Source organism: Charadrius vociferus, unplaced genomic scaffold, assembly GCF_000708025.1.
Source record: "Charadrius vociferus isolate BGI_N301 unplaced genomic scaffold, ASM70802v2 scaffold147, whole genome shotgun sequence".
NCBI lineage: Eukaryota > Metazoa > Chordata > Aves > Charadriiformes > Charadriidae > Charadrius > Charadrius vociferus.
In genome coordinates, this window is record NW_009649570.1 from 7841029 (window position 1) to 7859388 (window position 18360).

Sequence of the window (18360 nt, forward strand, 5' to 3'; positions counted from 1 at the left end):
AAAAAGAAATACAAAGTACTACATAATGGTCAAGAAATTAAAAAATAACCATGCAAGATATACATACCCAGTTTTAGGGCTGAAGGAGTCACTTCAATCTCACCACCAATTGGCTGAAAGGCAGCCAGCTGAGCTGCTACCTCCGTCTCAAAAGAGTCCGGGCTGTTTCTGTCTGCCAAATTGCCATTGACGCCATCAGTCTTAGGGTGAGTTTCTTGCTCATCATAAACAGCAATCAGCTATCAAAACAAAAGATAAAACAGTTTGTATATTTAAGGTATTCCCAAAGTCACCTTTTTTTTTTTAAAGAAAAGGCAAAGTAAAATTTATCCTTTATTGGGAGTACAAAAATAACAATCTTATTTCAGAACAGCTAACAATAAACACACAGATTCACAAAAGCATGTGCATTTGTGTTTAAATACCTTGACTTCAGTATAGGCTTCAGCACTATCCTGTGCTGGCATGCTTTTCTCAGAATTAGCATGCTACCATTTTATATTGTTCCAAAACATTTAGGGCTGAACATGCTTAAAAACACAGAACAGCATTTAATTCTTGGTGGTAGAGGGTGTTCTTATTTTAAAAAATTTCAGTGCTACTGACTGACTCACTGCACAAAGGTAACACAACCGTGGAAGCTGTACTGAACAAGCAGATACATGTTTTATTTATAAGTACATAATAATTGCATTATGAGGACAAGATACATTCAGCACAATGACAGAGTGCGGAGTTTCCCTAATCACCCAACCTATGCCTCTGTAAGGATGAAAGTCTCTTGGTTCAGCTAGGCACCCATACACACACGCCTCTACCATCTCCTCCCATTCTCTCCTGCAAGCTCATACCAGATTACGTTGCTTCTGAAAACTGTCCCTCAGTCACTGACCCTTCCACAATTTCAGGCACACAGGAAGGTCAAGATTAAGTAATAACAGACTGCAAAGTCTGCTGACCAAACTCACATTGATGTTGACATGAAGACGATAAAGGAAAACACCAGAAAAAAACATTTTTTGCCTCAGCTAACCTGGCCTTTCACAAGGATGTTCCTTTTGGTGCCTACTAATACAAAGTGATCAGATAATATGTATATAGCTTTATCAACAAGTGACTCAGATACGTGTGCCTGGATGTAAATTCTGTTACAGTTCCAGGAAAACAGTTAACAGTGTTACAGTTCTGGGAAAACAATCAAAAAATAATTAATTCAATCTAAACAAATTAGAAGACTTGCTGTTCTCAACCAATGGGACACTTGACACCCCAAGACGCAAAGAAGTAACAGCAGCAGTTTGAAGCACTTTTCCTGCCCCACTACCTGATGTAGCATAGATCTCATGTCATGCAATGATAAACACTTCATCTAATAAGCATTGTACAAGATATCTTCGTCTTAAGGTGTTCACTTATTTCACTTTTTCTCAACTCCTTAGGATTATCCTAAAGTTTTTCTTAACTATTCCTGAAAAAGACCACAACACACACAACTGCTTAGGCAATATCAAGACATAAACAGAAAAATTGATTTGATTTACTACTTTCTCTCTCTCTCCGTGTTATTTTAAGGTATGCATACACACTCTCTATATGAAAATATTAGTACATCAAATCTCCTCTGATGCTTCCAAGACATGTCAAAAATTATATCCTATGATAAGCAGTATACTGAAACAAAGAGACAAACATTTAAAGGAACTCATTTGCCTAAGGGAAGAAACGAATGTATGAGACGGAAAAGAAAAGAAAAATGAAAAGAAAAATCCTGAAGTGCTTCTAAGGAAGAAACTGACATTTTCAGGTCTTCCACTCATTTATAATTTGGTTGCTAGAAATGTGTCAGCTCATATTTACCAATGCATATTTCAGAGACAGACAAAAACCCTTAAATAATTAGGTAGAAAACTTGCTCTCCTTTCCAATATCGAGCCTGTTTGCTTTCCATGGCTACACAAATGCTCTTACAACATAGAATTTGGTTTTTATTTGTCCAAAGTGTATAGGAAATATTAATTCCAGTAATGAAGACAATTCTCTTTGTACCTTATTCCTACATTGCAGGGAAACTACCCAGGTGTTCACACTGCATTCATCACCAAGCCACTGTTCATCGCTATGCCCCCCAACCACATACAACCAAAAAGGCTGCCTTAGAGCCAGACATCAACAGACCACTGCAATTTTCTGCAGCATCAAGAAAAAAACCAACCCTATGGTGTCTTTTGTTTGTTTCTAAAATGACTATTCGTGTTCATGTTATTATGGAAGCCCAGCATGATTCAAGAAGTTCCATAACCATTGCCCACCAAAAGGTCTGCTTTCTCAATCTCACTTTTGCTGTGGAAACTTAATTTTTGAGAAAGAGGCAGTTACTAATGAAGAGGAAATTTGAGATTGTGTAGGACCGTGACACTGAAAGCACTTTATATAATAGCAGGATACGACATTCACTTGAGCATTTGCAATGTAGAATAGAGTAAACGGAGCTCAGCTGTGATTTGATAAGAATAAAGAAGTGAATTCCTCAGCTGAACTAAGCTGAGTTTCCCCACGGTTTCACACCCTAGCACACTAAATGCTATATTACATTGTAATACTCTACACTTACTGCCCCAGGATGTTGTGGAGACCAAAAATAGGGATTGGCTCAAAAAAACTAGACAAACTGATGGAAAAAAACAGCAAGAACTGTTAAATGGCAACTGCAAGCACTACCTCAGACTCAAAAGCCCCCAAAACATGGAATAGTAAAAACCTAAACAGTAAGCCAGGAGAACGCTGATGCTATAAACACCTTATTTCTATATGCTTTCTTCAAGTGTTTTCCACTGGTCACCAGCAGAGACCAGAGCTCTTGCATGCTCACATATATTACGGTATTGGGACTGGTGCTCTTCATCTTTGTCAGCAACATGGACAGTGGGATTGAGTGCACCCTCAGCAAGTTTGCAGACGACACAAAGCTGTGCGGAGCAGTTGACATGCTGGAGGGAAGGGATGCCACCCGGAGGGACCTGGACAGGCTTGAGAAGTGGGCCTGTGCAAACCTCATCAAGTTCAACAAGGCCAAGTGCAAGGTCCCACACCTGGGTCAGGGCAATCCCAAGCACAAATATAGGGTGGGTGGAAAATGGATTGAGAGCAGCCCTGAGAAGAAGGACTTAGGGGTGTTGGTGGATAAGAAACTCAACATGACCTGGCTTGCAGCCCAGAAGGCCAACTGTATCCTAGGCTGCATCAAAAGCAGCATGGCTGGCAGGCCGAGGGAGGTAATTCTGTCCCTCTACTCTGCTCTGGTGAGACCCCACCTGGATTGCTGCATCCAGCTTTGGATTCCTCAGCATAAGAAGGATATGGACCTGTTGGAGCAGGTCCAGAGGAGGGCCACAAAGATGATCAGAGGGCTGGAGCACCTCTCCTATGAGGACAGGCTGAGAGAGTTGGGGTTGTTAAGCCTGAAGAAGACAAGGCTGTGGAAAGACCTTATTGTGGCCTTTCAGTACTTAAAGGGGGCTTACAAGAAAGATGGGGACAAATTTTTAGCAGGGCCTGTTGCAATAGGACAAGGGGTAACGGTTTTAAGCTAAAAGAGGGTAGATTTAGACTCGATATTAGGAAGACTTTTTTTACAGTGAGGGTGGTGAAACACTTGCACAGGTTGCCCAGAGAGGTGGTAGATGCCCCATCCCTGGAAACGTTCGAGGTCAGGTTGGATGGGGCTCCAAACAACCTGATTTAGTTGAAGATGTCCCTGCTCACTCGAGGGGTTTAGACCAGATGACTTTTAAATGCCCTTTCCAACCCAAACTAATCTATGAAGGCCCAGCGGGGATGTGGTCGGCGCTGCTGCTGCAGGGCTGCCATCTGCAGGGTGAGGGCACCTTCGCCGTTGGCTGAGGGAGCTCTATATATGCACCTCGAGCTCAAGGTATGGTTGATGCGTTCAAATGAGCCAATCTGCAGAGGGTCTAGCACATTATTGAACAACCCAACGTGCAGAGGGTTTTGGGTGTTAGTTTTGTAGGAGAACGCAATCTGCAGAGGGTCCAGGTTAAAATAAAGTTTTGACTGTAACAGCAGCTTTGTTGTGTCATTGCTCCACCGAGGCCCTCTGCCACTACCCCCATTCCCAATTCCCAGCTTATCCATGCCAGCACTCCCTTTTCCATACTCCAAGCTGAAGCAGCCATGGCACAGGTGCAAGCCGACAGCAGGCAAACACCTGTGGTACAGCCCAGCAAATGGCTGGAAAAAGATTTCTCAGAGCTAAACCACATAGGCCTCACACTTGTCTGAAAGTGGAGAAGTTTCTTACGGCTGTCATTCCTCCAGCAACTTCAGTGAAAAGCCCACAGTTCCCTAGTCTACACCTAGGCACTATTTTGACAGATTAAAAAAAACAAGGAAAATGTATTTCTTTATAGTACCGAACACACCATTAATTAAGTAACATGATCTAGAGTTAAACTCCCATTTTTTAGAGTGTGGAAAGGAGATACTTCCAGCACTGCATATGGAGGTAGCAGAGATGCAATGCCTTTCCTCACCAACAAAATAAACAGCCATTTGTCTTCTAAAATGTTTATTCAGGAGAGAACTCCTCAGGACTGCAGTTGCAGGAGCACCTTATCGGTAGCAATTCTAACATTATAAATACACTGCTAATCAATCAATGCATTATAAATATCAGCTTCAGCTTTTCAGAGGGAATGAATACAATTAAGATTATGTAAATTAACTATTCAGAAATAATTGTAGTAATTGACTTCTCATTTCCAGTATGGAAAATTCTTTAATTGGAACAGACTGTAAATCTCTTCTGATGGAAAAGAACTTCAGGACACATTAAGAAATCCCCCACAAACATATCATGAAAATAACACTGATTGCAATGCTAATTTTTTATTTACCATATCAATATTTATATATCTTGAGATTTCAGTAGGTCAGCTGATTATTTTTTTTAAAACACATCAAAATATTACTCTCTATATTCGTAAACTGTAGAAGTTATGCTAGTACTTTGTTGCAGTTTTATATACTTGCTGTACTTAAGCATTTCTGTTTTTTCAAAGGTTAAAGAACATGAATATTTACTATGAAAGATTGTCTATGTATTTCTATATAAGTAAAATGGTTCTAACCCCAGTATTGTTGTAATTTCTATTAACAGCCTACCAGTTACCTAGACAATCAATAAATTATCAAAACTTAGCACTTATCTGTCATTTTTGATTACTAAACTCCTCCCTACTTATATTGATGTAGTCACAACATATGGCAGCAATAATGAACAGTGCTATTTTATTAGCATTTTTGTTGATCGTAAGTGGAAAATTCACTGCAAGGCAATGTAGGCAAATTGTGACTTTGTATGGTGTCCTGTGGTACAGCTCTTCAATGTTTTACTCATAATTCAATTGCAACGTTTGCAGAAAATTAAAGCAAAATTATGTAAAAATTAAGTGGCTACGTTCCCAAATACACAGAGCAACACACACATTCGATTAATATCAACCCTCATATACAAAAAGGTGGGTAAACACCAACAGCGGACAATGATGTCACCAAGTGAAAGGGACTGAGTGCAAAGCAGCAGCACGTTTTACCCCAGGGAACCACTGGCCACTAAGGTACAGAAAACTGGTGCAATGTTGCATTTAAAAATCCCCACAAGGCAAACTGTTCCCATATTCCTGTTCCCATGTGAAATGTTACATTTTCCAGGGGCTCTCAGTCCTTCCAAAACTAGTTGCGCTCCACTCCGTAAGCCCAAGCTGCAGGTGCAGAACCCTGTTTGAGCGCACAACTCATACCCGTACATTGCAGCCACGCTTCACTGTGGACTGGGATATACACCATACACACCAGAAACAGTAAAAAAAAAAAAAAAAAGTCCTTCCAAAATTAAAATGGCAACAGTTTTGTTTCAGTGCTTGCTAATTAAGCTCAATTAAATATAACCAATTTCGTGGGGCTTCAGAATTTCAAAGAAAAACACCCCCACCTTTGAACAAATAGCAGAACTTTACAGATCTTGCTTTAAGGCGCTTGTCTGTTCAGCCAGAAACAGCTGACTTTTCATTGCCCTATACACCATTTTAAATAAAAGGTTTCATAATTATTTCTCTCTTCAAACTACACTTTTGACAACTAGATTACTGTTAATAAGGTTAAAACCTGTATGTTTTACTAGCTTTTCTAGACTGAATTAGAAAATAGACACCACTATTTCCTTTTTGACCCCAAACACCAGACATGTACACAAGGTACTAAGGAAGATACAGCAAAATAAAAGCTTGCTTGCAATTAAATTAAAGTCCTTCCAAATTAAAATGGCAACAGTTTTGTTTCAGTGCTTGCTAATTAAGCTCAATTAAATATAACCAATTTCGTGGGGCTTCAGAATTTCAAAGAAAAACACCCCCACCTTTGAACAAATAGCAGAACTTTACAGATCTTGCTTTAAGGCGCTTGTCTGTTCAGCCAGAAACAGCTGACTTTTCATTGCCCTATACACCATTTTAAATAAAAGGTTTCATAATTATTTCTCAGCTGACTTTCCATTGCCCTATACACCATTTTAAATAAAAGGTTTCATAATTATTTCTCTCTTCAAACTACACTTTTGACAACTAGATTACTGTTAATAAGGTTAAAACCTGTATGTTTTACTAGCTTTTCTAGACTGAATTAGAAAATAGACACCACTATTTCCTTTTTGACCCCAAACACCAGACATGTACACAAGGTACTAAGGAAGATACAGCAAAATAAAAGCTTGCTTGCAATTAAATTAATCAGCTTTCAATTACTGTCAGGATAAAATCACTAAGAGAAGTTCTCAGTCATAGGCTAGCATCAGTACGTGACTGAAAAGATGCAATTTTCAACATCTGGAATGATATATTCAAAAGCACAGAAAGGAATTAAATGCTCCACTTGTATTGAATTTTTCATTCACGTTGGATGGGAATTTTTCCTCTTAATTTTTTCACATTCAAGACTATTTATATTCTTCTCTCACTATGGACAACAAAAGGTAGTAAAATTGTCAGTTTCTTCAAGACATGTTTGTTTCCCATTCAGATGGTCCCTGTCCATGACTTCATTCAAATGCTCATTTAAGAGAAAAGCCTGTGGTTGTTTTAACCACACCTGTACTTCTGTCAGCCAGTGTGGTCTGTGGGAGTGATTATTAGTTACTTACACAATGATGCAGCAAGAAAAAAAAAAAAAAAAAAAAAATCTCCCTCTTTTGGATCAACTAATAAAGACTTCACACAAAGCACTCACATCTCAACAAAGAGCTGTCAGGAGGAGTGAATGAATAGCTCGGTGACTATTTCATCAAGCTTTGTGACATAAGGAGAAGCTCAAGCTACAGCAGAAAACGAAGTTCACTACACTATCGCATTACCTCGCTCTCTGATCCTTCGATTTGGGATCTGTAGGATTTAATCTTGTATTTATCCCGGTACATACATAACAAAGAGGTAGAAAAATACACAGTGTTTCACATATGTAACACACTGACACAGAATACAACAAAGTTCAAAATAAAATTAAAACCCAAAATTTAAAAGATCAAAACAACTTCAATTCTCCCCAGAGGTGCCTGCACCTGCAAACAACCAGACACAGATGGAGAAAGGCTGCAGGTGAAAGCAGCCTACATATGACCAATGCAGAAAGGGAAAAGGGATCTTTTCCTCTTCCCGCCCTCCGCTCCGCTCCACTCCCCTCCCCTCCCCTCTTCTCTTTCAGCAAGGTTATATGTTTGGCCAGGTCAGCTCTTTACTCCAGCCGTCTCAGACACTCAAGCACCAGCACAAGATAAAGGCAAAGTTACCTCTTCAGCCAGCAGTTTGCATCAGGCCATCTTAAGTTCAAAATCTGACATCTACTTTGAGGCTGCTATGGCCTGACTTTCCTCTTTCCCCAGACGCTAGTTTCTACTGCTCCTTCACGCAAGTGCTACAACTTGCTAGATCCACGGTGAGCCAGTTCAGGAAACTAAACCAGTATGAAAAGCAACTCTCCATCCTCCAGCTGCTTCAGCTCTGTGAACCACACAAAGCAAATTTCTGTCAACACATCATTAAGTTAACATCTCCTTAGACTACCACAGTCGGTAATCTTGCAGCAGTGACGTATCCATCCCCTTTAACAAAGATGGACCAGTGGTTGTGCCCCCGCTCCCGTGACAGCACACTGGAGTGCTGTGCACAGAAGTGAAATCTGAACACAACAGCAGGAACGACATTTCTGTAGTTCCCTCAAGGAGTTCATCTTCCCAACAGAAACTCTTCTACCAGCACAGGTTATGCTTTTAACTTATGCCCACAAGGGGACAAGAACACTTTATATTGAGGCAAGACGACCAAGAGTAAAGTATACCATATGTTAAACAAAAAAAACTTGATAAAGCCACCGTGGAATTTTTCTCAGAACTCCACAAACTCATTAATGTAAAATCAGATTTTATATGTTACTTACCAAAGACTCCTGTTCAAATGGTTAAAAGATGAAAGACTGGTAACAGTGCAACATAGACAGAACCAAGGTAATTAGGGTACCTCAAAAATGGATGAAAGTGTTATTTAATTTTTCAATTTAAAACTTTCCTGGAGCTCTACAGACTTTCTTCAATGTTCTTTCAAGGTATTCTTCTGGCATATACTGATAAGTATGTGAAATGGTATTCTTGCATAATAGTTTGCCTTGGAATTCCTTTAACTTAAAATAAAGGCTGTCAAGGAAAAATACCAATATACACACCATATGGCAGCCTTCCTTCACACCTACATATGAAAACAAATTACAGATACATTACATGAAAGCAATGGCGATTAGCTCATCTTGTTTACCTACATGCCAAAAACTACATACACCAAAGTATCTTCACAGAGACCACCTGACACTTTTCCTCCCCTTATTATTCAGATTTCTTTTGGTACTGTCTGAAAGTAGCCAAGAACAGAATCCTACTGCACACAGTGCAAACACGGGTAGCCTCTGCTCTCAAAACTTTTCAAGGATACAAGGAAAACACGAAATAGGAAGAAAAGCAGCATGCCTAAAAAAGAGAGCGCAGACCCAGCCCAAGTCACAGCTCTTTCTGGGGGAAGGGAAAGGAGTGTGCTGGTGACAGGGAGGGATCCATACCCAAGTGACGGTACAGTTGTTTTAGCACAACCCAAGGGGCAGAGCAGAGGACAAAAATGAAGAATCGAGGGTGGAATATCTGAGGCCAGGACCGGTAGAGCCCTGCACCGTTTATTTCGGTTTAAATGCACAGGGCGACTGGAGGTCCTCAATACTGCCATAGGCTTCAAATGTTTGTATTTCACCATAAATGGGCATCATGGCAAGAGGTGATACTTCACTTAATTTGTGAAGAAAATTATTTAGAAGTTTCAAATCATCACTAAGTTGTAAAAGTTTGTCCAAACAGTGTGATACTGATTGCTTCCTGTCTTCCCATTTTAATCAGATCTACTTCCCAAGAAATTTGAAGTTCCCCTTCTCGCCCATCACTTACTACATCTAAAAGAGAATTAATTAGAGACAGCTGTAAGAAAAGAAAGGACTACATTTTGACCCTCTGGAGCTCCTTCTCCAGCCCTCCTGCTGTGCCTGTGCTGTGTGTTACCCAAGGGGGATTTTGTTTGCTGAAGATCTACGCTGACTGTGCTTACTTGATTTTACTAGGTTTGTGGTTACTGACATCACAGCCATGGGAAGGGGTTTGAACTCTCCGTTATTTGTGGGAGATCAAAACTTCTGGACCGCTCTGTTACTGCAAGTCTTGCTTTTAGCTCTCAGTCTTGTCACTGAATTTGGGTAACTAGCTAAATTTATGAACCTGAGTTTCCAGATCTCTAAGTGTTTCTTAACTGCCTGCTACGATTTCCCTTGTGGCTTTTGGTGCGGGTTTTGGTTTTTTCTTAATTGCTATTTTGGGAAGGTCCTCAACTATTCTACCAAGGTAAAAAAAAAAAAAAAAACAAACAAAAAAACACAAACAAACCACAAAACTGTATAAAGAAATCATGCCTGAGAAAAACATTTCTTTTTTTATTTTTTTCTTCCTCCAGAAAGTCTAGCTGTTGTTTTTGTGTGTGTGATCAACTCAAAAGATACCCTGATCTTCCTGTTATTTCCTTGTAGCTGAACTGGCAGGTTTTGGGCTTGGTTTTTTTTTTTGTTGTTTTTTTTTTTTGAAAGGTCATGGCAAAAAAAAAAAAAAAATCTACCTGATTGATGAGACCTTATATACTTCTTCCTCCTGACCAACCTATTCCTTCGTGAGTACACGTGACGGTACTTCAAACAATGCAGCTGATTGGGTACTTAACATTGATATTTGTGGCAAAGTTTGATGAGCCCTTCAAGCATGACTGAGATGTAATTTTTTAAGCCACTTAGTAACTACTTGAGAGCTGTTATGGAGATCCATAGTAACAATACAGACATTCCTTGAGGGTTGACTGTGGGTAGCTTCCCTGGCAGATATAAATGCTAGTGCTAAAATGTCAAGGATTTATAATTATGATGGCGGATGCATAAAACACATAAAACAAGCCTTATTAGGGTTGATTGAAGTAAATATACCAAAGGACATTCCTCCTTTCTTCTGTAAAAGATTCATGTTCAATGCTATTTGTAGCCTGTCACACTCATTATGTTTTCATGTGAAATAGCTTCTGAGTTTTGCCAGATAACAAATGCCCTTTGTTTTTATTCTTCCTCTGTCCAAGTGAAAAAACAAATGGAACGAGCACTGTAAAACGCAAGACTGATTATCAATTTCCTTTCTGTTTACCTTGAAACTCAGTACTTTCACCTACATGGACTTTACAGAACATGAGCTAATTTTAGAGAGTCCATTTAAAATGGCACTAAAAGAACGCAGATAATAATATCAAAGACTGCATTACTTACTAGAACCGTGCTTGTCAAATGCACTTATTGTAATCAGTCACTGAAAAGGAAAAATGTAGTGTGCCATGCTATCTGAAATAAGACAGTTTATCCTTAGAAATGAAAGTAACATCTTAGTTACTATATTGTGGGTAAGCATCAATAAATGTTTGCTTTCATAATACAACTTATAGAAATTCCATAATATGAATTATCTTACCTTAAAATACTACTTTAATGCTAAATTAACAGCTTAGTCCAATTCCATTGGCAAGCCTCCTATGTAACTCACAGCAAAAACAAGCCAGTAACACTGCCAAACCCACTTCTTGATAGAACGAGCATCTCTGTTGAACAGAGAACCCACAGTAACCCTGGATACCCCAAGGCACACGTGGAGAAGCGAGGCAGAGGGGTGGAAAGCCAGATAAGGAGAGCTCAAACTGCTCCCGATTCCTACTGCAGCACAAGGCGTTCCTGCAGACCACTCTTACTTTAGCAGGCACCTTGCCTGTCAGAAGTATTCACCAGACCTCTCCAGCAAACTGCATCGACCTCATCTCCCTAACTTCTTACCCCCTTCCAGATGCTTTTCAAGTCCTGGAAAAGCTGATGGGTTGTAAAAATCCAGCCTGTTGGGCAGTCCTGATTTAAGGCACAAAGAAATGTTTAAGTGGACTGCTGCTGAGCGTTCGCTTACGGTTACAGACAAACCTGCAAGAAGAAACTGAGCAGCTCTTGGACTCACAAGCTTCTTCATTGCTGGGGCTTTTTAGCAGGGTTTCTAAGGAACCCAAATTGGGAACAAACAAGCATCAATCCATCCAGGACAGAATAACGTGCAAGGTGGAACTAGGTACGTGGATTCACACTTGCTAGCACCCACAGTACCCTTTCTCCTCCTTTCCAGTAGTTTCCTTTCCACTCCAGTCCTACCCTGTGCATACTTTTCAGCCTATCCAAACGCATATTTGTGGACCCTCCCAGATCCCCATTAACTGCCTTTGATCCTCATGATGCCATTTTATGGTGGCTGAAACATTGCACAGCTTTGTTTAAAATGGGCAGAAGTTGATAGGGAAGCAAGAGAGAGGCTGCTCCCTGCTTGCTTCCTCCATTCCAGTCACATCTGGTCTGGATATAGGAGCTCATAGGGTGGAAAGGGAATTTCAGGGAGCCCATCACCATTTCTCTTAACTGCTCTGCTTGTAACCCTCCTTAGCTACAAATGGTTGACAAAAGCATTGGCCTTCAGTATACTGCCAGATGTACTTGCAGTACCAACAATTTTTACTTGTTCTCTCTTTTCTCTTCTAGTGTCTCAACTGCATGTAATGAATACAAAATTTAAGGAAGCAGAGTCCTCCAAGGTAGCTTGTTAACCTTCAGATTATATAGATGTGAAAATCCTCAGAAATTTAAACCAAAGGAAACTGTGGTGAAGAGACATTATACCATTTCAGTAAGATCAGAGAGTATAATTGAAATTCTTCAAAATTTGCATGGCTCTTCATATTCATACTCTAGGCAATCATTTATGATGTTAAAAAAGCATTTTGCATTTGTAACTATGTACTTAAACTTTCATATCGTTTCCAGATTCTCGTGCAACAAGTACACCCCACAGAACAATTTAGGTTGGAACGGACCTCTGGCAGTCACTGGTCCAGTCCTTCACTCTATGCAGGCCTATGCTGGCACTTAGCTCAAACTTTAAAGTTGGGTCAGGTTTCTCAGAGCCCAACCCAGTTTTGCACATGTCCAAGGACAAAGATTTCACAAGTCTCTGGGTACCTGTTCCAGTGCTTCACCACCCTCACGGCACAAAAAAAAAAGTTTCTCGTATATTGAAGGCTTCCTCATGACCTGACCACTTAATGTCCATTACCTCTTGTCTTCTCACTGCATACTTTCAAGAAGGTAGGGTGTAGTCTTCTCTACACCCTCCCGTTAAATAGTCATAGACAGCAGTAAGATCCCCCCTTATTCTATGAAGTTCACTCACCCTCTCCCCCCACGTCATGTGCTCAATCCCTGATCATGTTGGTGACCCTGTGCTGAGCTTGCTCCAAGATTTTCATTATCAAGTTGTCTTTCATGCACAAAGGAGACCAAAACTGGACACAATAGTGGAGCTGTGGCCTCACAAGTACCAAACAGAGGGGTGGAATCTCTTCCCTTGACTTGATGGCTACACTCCTGCTAACGACCTGAATGTGCATTTAGCCTTCTTAGCTCTAAAGCTAAGAAAAACCCACATCAACTTCTACCAAATCACCCTTTTTTTTTCCCCCTCTCTCACTGATTTGACAGTACGCATCATATGCAAAAGCACGTTTTTGCTTTGGCCAGAATTACTCAAAGACAAAATATGAATTAGCTGTTTATTTGGTTTTAAATGGCTTTGATCTTTTTAGAGGACATTATGGGATGGGGGAATGGAACTTCGGAAGTAAAATAAAAAAAGCAGCACAAAAAATACTTGAATTGTAAAACCCATCAGAAAGTGTAAAACCATCTGTACAGCATAACACACACAACAAGTTTCATTAGTACAGACAGGCTTGATAAATCTTGGGATGTTGCCACACGTCATACAATTCTCACACTGCGTTTCTGCTTGTGCAGAAAAGCATTTCAGTATTTACAACTGCCAAGAGTCCTATTCTTACTGATGCCTAGCTTAGTGAGACTGCATTATTTGCCCTGTCTCTGACAGTTTATATGTCAGGCTCTAGAGAGGCAAAAGTAAGCTTACAAAACTGGTTGTCACCTTGATAAGGAAAGGTCTGCCCCTAATGATAAACTAATGCTATCAGTCTCTACTAGTTTGTTATTAATTCTGTCAATAAACAGTAGTCTTAGGGGGCTTCTTGTGCATTATAATAATGCACATGTACCCCTTTGGAAAAATAGAAAATTAACACCTTTTTCCTTTTACGCAGTGACCTCATTTTCAGATGTCATGACCCTACATGCTTCAGCAGAAGTCAGCTGACCTTGACCTCCAGCAACCATGTCCCTAAAGAAAACTCCTAAATGTCACAATCCTTTTATGCACAAAATTTGAGACAGAGAAGAACAGAAGAGGGGAGAGGACAGAAGTTTAACAGAAGTGTAACAGGCATGCCACCAAAATCCTCAGAATGTATTTAGTAATTGGCTAATTCACATGGCTTGTTTTATCATACTCATTAATAGAAGACTACAAAGTCAATCATTGTCACTCATAGAACTGTGTTTTCTTTTTTTTTTTTTTTAAAGGCAAACCAGAATAAGCAGTCTACAACAACTAAAGAAGAAACCTACAAAGTTATGCTCTCTCAGAAGATCAGTAACACACAAAATCGTGAAACATTCAGAAACTTTAAAAGAAGTGTGGAGGTTCCAAACACGGCAGTTCCAGAAATGTATGTTCCCAAATGAACTACCAGAACAGAAGGACTAGAAAAAAATATTTTGACTTGACATCTTAATGCACCATCACTGTGAAAACAATGAAACTAAAAGTAAAATTTCCAGAGATAGTCACAGCTCTGGCAATAACAAAAACCCCTTCAGTGACAATTACTCATTTCAGCAATCAGTTCATAACAGACATCCTACTGCTGCCTTGCTCATTATACTCCTTAAAAGAATGATCTACATGTTATAAATTTCAGTCATTTTTTACCCTAGCATTAGCTGCCCACAGCATAATTTCATAGTTAAGTTTCTTAATTTCTTAGTAAATAAATGCTGACATCATGTTCAAGATCCACAGTAAAATTAAGCATATTATTTTAAGGTTTTCTAACTGAGGTAGAATTCAGAATACAACTGAGAAAATGGTATTTTCAAAGTTAGTAGCAGCTATGTATGTATACATGTATGTTATGCATCCCTTGGACACAAACGTGTTTGCAAGCAAACAAGACCTCACATATGTACCCCCTCTACCACCCACGCATTGGTACTTGTTATTCAAATATGAACACATCCAATTAAAACTGAATACACAGAAAAAATAACAACCATTCAAAAAATTACAACACTAGCAATGTTCTCGTCCTTCTACAACAATATAGGATCCAAAAAATAAAACCAAAGTACATTCTCCCTAAGTGATATTATAATTGCTTGTTAGATGGATTTTGACAGGATCCTCACTTCCAAGGCTGAATTTCAATGCCCTATTAAGTATAGTGTTGAGCATTTACTTGGTGTAGAGTTTTGTAACATTTAGCTATAAAGATGTGGACTGCAAGTCTGATCTCTGAACAATTATTAAAATTATCTTATCATTTCTTAAGGAGACTATCTTCTGTAAGAAAAGCATTAAAGAAACTTTTCTGTTGTACAGAATATAATGCAAAATACTGAGCATGGTTTCTTACCTACACTAATTAAACTCAAACTTTTTATTAGATAATAAAAAACACCAAAGAATATATTTAAACAAGAAGTTGAATTCAATTAACAGATTCCTATTACTCTGAAATATTGTTTTAATGTGATCTGAAGCTTTCTTTTTTTTTTTTTTTGGAAAAAAAAATCTTCATGCTTAGGGCATAGTTTAATTTTGATTACTGTAGCTTGAATATTCTGCAAAACAGTGATATGTCTTGGCAATAAATGACTTCAGACCATTCAGATCATTACACAGAAATTTCAAATGTGATTTTTCAGAGAAGCTTGTTCATCCGTTTTCCACTCCTCATTAGAAATGATAAAGGGACCTATTCATAAAGCAAAGCATTTTTAATAAAAAAACCCTCAAAGTGAATGATATACCAGGCTCCACTTTCAAAAGTAAGCTAACCTACTCAATAAACAATGTGATGGGAGAGGATTAAAATACTTTCAGCTAATAGAAAATTCTCACCAAATGTTTCAGTTGTCATGAATCTTCAAATATCTTGAATATCATGCAGAGTCATCAAAATTGAAGCTATACAACTAGCCAAGTATTTTAGCCTCCTCCAGCAAAACGAACACAGCTATTCCTTGACCTGTCTGCGCTGAGGTCTCACTGGACCCTGTAAAAGGGAATTTGTGTTTTCCCAGCTTTACCACTAGCACTCAAATGGATTCACAGTAGAATCACGATTGCCTTCCTCACTGCCACATCATCTCGTTACCTGACATTATTCTAACAGTCTGAAAAATATCAATGTTCAAGTCGGTAGAAAATGCTAGCAACATTGATTCAGTTCTTTGTCTACTTTTATGGAAGACTTTTTTTAACAAATTTTTCTTCCAGTAAAAAAAGAAAACCCACCAAAAATAAAAAACCCAAACACACCACACCACAAAACAACCCAAACCAAAAACTATTATGACAGTATGACAGTGACATTCTTGCTCCTCTGAATCAGTTGCTCCAAGCATACAGCTTTCCATTCTTTTGTGGCTACACCACACCAAGTATTCAGTTCCCTCCGGGTAAGCCACACTTCCATAACAGCACACTCTTTGAGGCTTCCTAGGCTTTACAAAACCCAAGGAAAAAAAAAAAATCCACAAAGAAAAATTCCAGACAAGGTAACAAATATATTCACACTGCCTTGAATCCTTATCCTCCAAGTCAAATGATTTTCTTTCCAAGAAACCAAGAGTGTTTCTTCTCACTTAGCTGAAATCAAGTCTCAGGGGTTCCTATCCAGTGTAAGTTAAATAGCTCTCTACTAGTAATTCAGCAGGCACACATACCACAGAACTTGACACTGGTGTTCAGGAAGACCCAAAATAGCTTCACTCCTGATTTAAAGATCTGGGTGCCTAATCTACTTTAAAAAAACCAAAACACCACCACACAAAAACAAAAGAACACACGACACACACTTTGCAGCAACAAATGGGAGCCACAGCTGGCAAACCCAAGGATGCCCACTGTCCACTTCGACATAAGTTGAAGAGAGAGATGATTAAGAGGCAAAAAATGCCACTCCCTTCTCCCTTCTCTCACAGTTTTAACTTTCATCTAAAAGTTAAATCACGGCACCACACAGTCTGAGGCTGCAGACGGGCGCCCAAAGGCCAGGCTTAGTTCAGTCACTCTTACTGGGAGATCCATGGCCTGACACCACACCAGAACGGCATTTCCATCAGCCTCCCCTAAAGATCAGCGCACCATCCAGGTATTCCCTGCACAGAGATTCAGGGATTTCAGAAAAGCTGAGGAACAGAAAAATAACAGAAGTTCACCTACTCTTCAGAGATATTAAGAGGCAGAGGAGAATCTGCCAAATATCTATTGCACGTGATATCAAAACAGAAGTAATTGATCATTGTGCGTGGATAAAAGGCTATTTTTTTTCCTCACAGTTGCATTTGAATGGAGAATTAATTTTAAATAAGTTAGGCTAACACAAGTCAACACAATGACATTATAAATTATGTGACAAGGGGTACACACTCTAAACAGCAGTTCTGGCCAAGTTTGTGGCAAAAAAATCTATTTTTGCTCTTTGCCTTCTCCTATACATGTTGTTTAGGTTACCTGGGAAAAATATACAGTTTTTAAACAAAATGAAGTTTGCAGAGCTGTGCTTCCAGTCTGCTGATCCTTCCCCTATGTCAGTAGTCTACTAAAAACTAATTAGTCCTTGGCCTCTTGACCTCCAGGGCTTTAGTACAGGGAAGAGGCAAGAAAGGCAGCTCCATCCTCTTCCCTGGGCTCCAGTCCAAAGTCACGGCAATAATTACTAGAAGGCTTCTGGTAGCCTGCTAGCTACTTCTCTCCTTCCCTGCTTTCAGACTCTATCAAGAAACACTACAGCTTCTGTTGACCCAGCAGAGCTCCTAGTCTTTGGAGACGTCACCCCACTCCACCAGGATTATAATCATTTATACTAATCATTTCTGATCTACTGTTCAACCACGACTTAGCAGCATGGAGAGAGGTGGGCTGCTGTGTGATCTGTACGGTAATGTAAATTAGACTAAAAAAAGTAGCTGGATTCCACAGCCAATTCCTACCCTCCACGTGATTGATCACAAGTAGCATGTTCTTGTGAAACATTTTAAGGAAACTCGAATTATTGAAGAGGGGAAAGCCTCGAGCTAACCACATGGAGCTAGAGCTTCCCGAAGAGAGAAAATGATGAGATCCTGACAGCCGTAGCTGCCACTTCTTGGCAAAGAGTGTATTCTTATTTCAGTTTATCTAAGCAATTCAATTCAACAATAAGTTTATTCAAAATGAAAAATCTGCTGAGAACTGAAAAGCAGGGAAGCTTACTAGTCTTGCTTTCTTCCAGCCTCTGAATAAAAACTAAATGTGAGAGCTGAGCACTGTTAGCTCCGAGACCCTGAAAGAGCCCTCCTGGTCCCATCTACTCTAACAGCTGCATAGCCTATCACGCATCATCTGCAAACTGCTTCTGTTCAATGTATCAGCTTGAAATGCAAAACTCTTCCCAATACACATCTAGAATATTTCCCATTTTT

General features: G+C 39.5%; 1 protein-coding gene across 1 annotated transcript in view; it reads right to left on the reverse strand.

Moving 5' to 3' along the window:
* PARD3B (par-3 family cell polarity regulator beta) overlaps window positions 1-18360 on the reverse strand; it is a 406080-nt gene that overhangs the window by 298819 nt on the left and 88901 nt on the right. The window contains exon 3 of the mRNA XM_009890252.1: window positions 68-239. Coding sequence (XP_009888554.1) covers window positions 68-239 — 172 coding nt within the window. The remainder of the gene's footprint in view (window positions 1-67; window positions 240-18360) is intronic.